Below are 6,123 nucleotides of genomic sequence, written 5' to 3'. Positions count from 1 at the left end.
TTGAGCTGGTTTTTTAAGAAAAAACGCTGACGTATACGCCTTGTATTTTCCGTCGGACGGAAATGCCCCTGCATCCATCTGTCCAGCCCGTGCGTATCTTCTTCCCCTTTCCACTCTCCCTGTTTACGCTCCTCTCTCGCCAAGAACGCTAGCCGCCGCCGCACTGCTGCTGTTGCTCCACATCCAGGCCGAGCCCCTCCTGCTACACATCCCCGGCCACGACCCTGCTGCCCCACACCGTCCGCCGCGCCCTGCTGCTCCGCATCTCGTCCCGCCGCCCTGCTGCTTCTCACCGTCGGGCAGGAGTCCCAGCCGGCACGCCGCACCCCAACCGCCTTTCCAATCCGGCACCACAACTCCCCTCCCCCTGCACTATCTCCTGTGGTCCTTCCACCGGAGCTCGCTGCCAGCCTCTTCTGTCCTCACTCCCCCCTGCCTCAGCTTCCTGTACTCCATCCGCCATGGCAAGGAGAGCTGTCGGGGCCATTGGAGGTGGAGGATGCAGCTCGTCGTTGTTATTTAGATGATCTGAAGAGTAAGAAGAAAGAGAAGATTGCAGGTGGCCTTGTTGAATTTAAGAGGAAGAAAAATGATCCAGGCTGCTTGTCTTTGAACGAACTGAAGATTGCTGAATGAAGATTGCACAATGGAAGATCGAAGAGCTGAAGATTGATAGTGCAAAAATATGTGTGCTGTAAACAGACTGAGAATGCAAAAATGTATGTCTGATGTGCAGATTTAAGCAGAAAAATGATGAGATCATGCTTGTAATGTGTGCATATCTAGTGGCTGTACTGAAAAAGATGTAACATTTCTATGAGTAATGAAGAATGTGTTATTTTCCTGTGCAGAAGAAGCATGATTGTACTGTGTAGAGGAAGCATGAAGTTAGTGGGAAAAATGAACATGACCTCGGCCGAAATACATATAATTTGCATCAGATGACAGGTCATAATATTTTGCATCAATAGAAGATGAACCAAAATAGTCTTAAAGCTCCGGTTTGAGCATCAACAGTAGATGAACCAAAATAGCTAAGCTCCAGTTTAAGCAACACACATCAGGCTCTAGTTTGGCCATCAGGCTCTAGTTTGAGCATCACACACACACACACACACAAGTTCAACCTCTAGTTTGAGCATCACATGCATACAAGTTCCAGCTCCAGTTTGCGCATCACACACACATACATAGTCCAGTTCAAGCAAATTCATCCCCCAAGCCAATAAAGCAGATTTTTCTTGGTTCCTAGAGTTGGCTTGAGAACAGCATCATTGGTAGATGGTGTAACAAACTGCAGTTTTTTGCTCTTTTTCCCTGCAGTTTTCTCCTTTCCAGTACCTTCAATTTGCTTGCCTTTCCCCTTGACTGGAGTCTTCTTCTTGACCGGCGTCTTTTTCTTCTTGACCGGTGTCTTCTTCTTGACCGGTGTTGTCTTCTCCTTGACCGGCGTCTTCTTGACCGGTGTCGTCTTTTTAGCTGGCGTCTTCTTCTTGATCAGCGTCGTCTTCTCCTTGACCGGCGTCGTCTTCTCCTTGACCGGTGTCGTCTTTTTAGCCGGCGTCTTCTTCTTGACCGGAGTCTTCTGCCTGCAGGTACATTAAGAGCAAATGTCGGAACTAAGTATTGTGTGTTCATAAATATAATTTGTGGTAAAAGAATGAACATAAGTTAGTATTATACCTTCTATAATTTGCTATAGGTTTGTCATCTTCCACAACTTCCTCCTCGGCTGCAGTAGCATCTCTCTTTCTGCATGATAGAAAAAGGTGAAATGGTTTAGCAACATGAACCCATTTGACGTAAACAAATTTTGTAAGTACAATGGCACCTTTTAGTAGGAGTGTGCTCCATTGGTGGTGGTTCTGCAATAACTAAAGGAGGGAGATTGCAAGTTTTTGCAAAGTGGCCATTTCGACCACATTTTTTGCATTTAACCACTTTTCTTCCTGGGTCTTCAAGAAATCCTCTAATTCTTTGAACCCTGGGCCTTCCAGGTGGCCTTTTCTCTTGTATAGGTGGGTAAACAAGGAATCCAAGGTCAACTTGCTCCCATTGTGTCCTATCAGTCATGGTTGGCAGTGCCCCAGCATAAGCAGCTCGAAATTTTGCCATGCTGTAATACTCATCAACAAAGGACTCAATCTTTGCGCCCCTCATTGAACAAATGAAAGTCAATGCATGAATGCAAGGCTGCCCAGAAACTTGAAATTTCCGACATGAGCATGTTCTCTGTTTTAGATCAACAGTGTGCCTCTGGTCATATGCTTTCACATCATATAGTGTAATCTCTGCCTCATGTTCGGTATTCCACGCCACTTTATGGGGCCCAATTGTTTTACTGAGTGCATTGAGCCTCTTGAGAACCTCGGGCAAGATTATGCCGGCCAAATACCTACCAACATGCCTCCTCACATTGAACTTCACCATTATTAGCTCTCTAATCCTATCTAGTAGCTCACACAAATTTAGCCCTTTCAAGTCTTTGATCTGCTTGTTAAAACTTTCAGAATTGTTGTTAGTGAGATTATCAACCTTGCTATCCACACCAAAGGCACACCTATACCAAATCCTATTGTTGTGTTTCTCAAGGTACTCGATAGCACTTGGATCAGCCTCAAATATCTTTTGCATATGCCATCTAAACTTGTGCTCTGTGAATCCCCTAGCAGCTGGGTACAAATGGTCTGTGTACACTTTACCATGGAATTTTTTCATAAAATTTTGGTATAAATGGCGCATACACTCCCTATATTCGCACTCGGGGAATACTTTGTCAACTGCATTTTCTAGTCCCTTGCAAGCATCACTGGAAATTACTAGCCCTGGTGGACATCCTACAGCCCTGCGCAGCTGCTGCATAAACCATACCCAGTTTTCTGTAGTTTCTGAATCAAATACGGCATATGCTACATAATACAACCAGTTGTGTCCATCAACTCCGGTCGCTGATGCTAACTGACCAACATATTTGCCATTGAGTGCAGTTGCATCTACTCCTATGTATGGTCAACATCCAGCTAAGAAACCATCTATGCAGGGTTTGAAAGCTACAAAGACTCTATTGAAATAGTACTTATCTTTTTCCTTGACCAAATCAATCTCAACAATACTACCAGGGCATCTCTTCTCTATCTCTGCTTTCCAATTGAACAACAATTGAAAACTATCCTCATATTTAGCATGCATTTGTTCCAGAGCTATCTTCATACCTGCCCAAGCTTTGGAATACTTCAGCTTGAAGTTGAAGTCACCCTCCAACTTAGTTTTCGCTGCCTTTGCTCCCTCTCCTGGGTTTTTCTTCACCCAATCAACAAGCTTCTCTGCAACCCAACCTTGTGTTGCCATTCTGCTGCCTACAAGCTTTGTAGTAGGGCAATTGTGCTCAGAGGGAATCTTCTTTATCTACACAAAGATGCCATGATTAGTTCGCACACACAAAAATAGGATACATGTAGGATATAATAGTCATAAGAGAAAGGTGAGAAAATGCACAAATAATTACAACATGAGTAAGCATACCATGACAACTTGTTGATCACGCAACCTCGATGCGTGAATGTGCCAAGGGCAACTAGGATATGAGCAATTAGCCATGAATCTAGTAGAATCAGTCCTTACTTTAGCTAGCTCAAAGTCTTTTACCACAGCATGATGTCTTATTGCTTTTCTAAAGGTTACAATGTCAGGAAAAAGAGCCCCCACTTTAATGTCAGCATTATAAGGATCAGTGGCCACATTGTACTGAATAGGCATGTCAGTAACCTCTTCCTCCTGCTGGATAAGATGCTTAACATCGGAGATATCCATATCATCTTCGGCCTCCTCATCTTCAGCTTTCTCATCAGGTGTTGTAGCCAGTGCTTGCACTACGGCAGGTTCAGGAATGCTAACACCTACTAGATGTTCATCATCAACTCCAACATACTCCTCCTCGTTATCAAATGGATCAGTGGAAGGATTTTGAAGTTCTTGTTGTTGGTCAGCATGTGGCACATTAGGCTGGCTTGTACTTCCAACCTCTGATGTGACACTATCAACTATAGGAGGCGGTGCAGGCTGAGTTGGCGTTGTTGGACAATTAGTAGTGTCGGTCTGGAGGTATGCTTGTGCATCATTCGGCTGGATTATATTTGCATAATTTTGAGTGCCCATGACCAATGGATCATCATTAGGCACAACACTAATAGGAACAAAATCTGCAATTTTTGATCCACCATTGAATACACTAGATCCAATTACATCCACCACTACCACACTAAGTGGCACTTTCAGCTCAGCTGCATACATATCAAACATCAAGTAGTGCTGCTCATCATGCAACAGCCTGACATTTTCACCCAACACTTTGTCAAAATATGAAACTGACACCAATTGATTAGTGCCAATGTTCAACTCTAAAGCTAGCTGGCGTGTTAATGCATCAACGCTGAACTTTTCTACGACTACAGTCCATAGCAAATTCCTTCCCTTCACATAAATCTTCCTACCATCAGGACTTGTGCAGAAAAGACCTCCACAACAATTTGTAAATTAAAAGCATTGCTGCCACTGTGCCTATGAAAATCATATGGGTAATCAAACATCAACAATTGGGGAAGAACCAAACACACATGCAACAAATCGGTGGAACTTGAGCATTTTTTCTACAAACTTACTGAGAATTCGGGGCCGGGGATGACATTGTTGCGGGGTTACTTCGAATCTTCGGCAGTGGCACTCGAGGATGCGTGATTCAAGTGGCCTCTAGCATGGCCACCGCCATGCTCGCTTGCTAGTGGTGGGGCGCTCAACAACAAGACGTCGGCTGGGGCTCCTACCCGGCGGGGGGAGAAGCAGCAGGACGGCGGCACCGGGATGTGGAGCAGTAGGGCGCGGTTGACGGATGTGGAGCAGCAGGGCGGAGGCTCGGTATGCGGGGGAGCAGGGCGGCGGCGGCTAGGGTTCTTGGGAGAGAGGAGGGGAATGAAGAGAGGAACGCGAGGAAGACGATAGGCACGGGGCTGGACCGGTGCGTGTTAACCAGATGGATGCAGGGGCATTTCTGTCCGATGGAAAATACAGGGCGTATACAACAGCGTTTTTTCTTAAAAAACCAGCTCAAAAGGCTTGAGTGGCATCGACAGATGTATCCGAGAATTGGAGTGGCATTTTTCGAAGTTTGCAAATTGGAGTGGCATTTTTCTGAATCACCAGAATTGGAGTGGCATTTATTCAATTAACCCAAACAAGAATGGATTATGCGATTAACAGCATGATGCCACTTAGAATGCAACGAGAAACTAAGCTACCGCACTCCTACATAGCAACAGAGCATATGGCAGTGATGCACAAGAGATTCTTGACAAAACATGAACACTGAGCTTTGGCTAAATCACGCTAGAGCAGGTTCAAACAAGCATGGAAAAAGTGCAAAAGATATCAGCTTCACAGACTGAAAAATACAACATGACAAAAACAAGACCAGGAAGCAAAGTTGAAAGCAAGCAAACTACATGCTACAGGAACATATCATAGCAAACCAAGGCATGGCATAATTCTACTAAATGCATAGACCAAAAGTCCCTTACTAAACATGAGCCAAAAAGGCATAGAAGATATGATGGCACCCATGTAAACATCGCAATTTTTATTAATAGTTTCAGACAGCACAAAAACAGAGCATGGCATAAACAGATTTATGATAGCAACTTTGCGAGCTCATACCACTCACCAAAAAGCATTTCATGCCAAAATAAGCATACCAATATCATGATGACACGTTCAGGAAGCTAACCATGGCAAGAACAAGTTAAAAGGATGCATGGATCACTAGCAACAACCATGGCAAAATTGATTAACATGTTAACATTCTGCAAGGAACATTTTATAGCAAAACTAGAGCAAGAAAATGACATGCTAGACAACTCCATAATTGCGAACAGGGACATGGATGGACAGAGCATAACTACATGTTCAAAACATCCTTACTGAAGTAACCCAAAATAGGCATGGATATCACTGTAGCATCAAGTTTACATGGCATCAAAATAACAACAGGAAGTGACTTAGCAAAATCCTAAGTCCCTGAGAACATCAACATTGTGGAGCATACTTTGCATGCTTGTTCTAGTCACCACATAG

At 44.2% G+C, this 6,123-nt stretch overlaps 1 protein-coding gene across 2 annotated transcripts; it reads right to left on the bottom strand.

Annotated features, from left to right (window-relative positions):
- Positions 1-1,022: 1,022 nt before the first annotated feature.
- Positions 1,023-4,895, bottom strand: LOC125513361. Of its 2 annotated transcripts, none has more exons than XM_048678460.1 (4): positions 4,659-4,895; positions 1,832-3,405; positions 1,684-1,752; positions 1,023-1,589 (listed from the first exon to the last, which is right to left on the bottom strand). In XM_048678460.1, the coding sequence occupies exons 2-4, from the start codon at positions 2,860-2,862 to the stop codon at positions 1,211-1,213; spliced, it is 1,479 nt and encodes a 492-aa protein (XP_048534417.1). In that variant the 5' UTR covers positions 2,863-3,405; positions 4,659-4,895; the 3' UTR covers positions 1,023-1,210. The 2 variants fall into 2 exon arrangements, with proteins under 2 accessions (XP_048534417.1, XP_048534416.1); XM_048678459.1 differs by lacking the exon at positions 4,659-4,895 and adding an exon at positions 3,523-4,505.
- Positions 4,896-6,123: the final 1,228 nt, after the last annotated feature.

Source organism: Triticum urartu, chromosome 6 (assembly GCF_003073215.2).
Source record: "Triticum urartu cultivar G1812 chromosome 6, Tu2.1, whole genome shotgun sequence".
NCBI lineage: Eukaryota > Viridiplantae > Streptophyta > Magnoliopsida > Poales > Poaceae > Triticum > Triticum urartu.
Note: the sequence above shows the minus strand (reverse complement) of the source record. Positions and strands in the feature narration are given on the sequence as shown.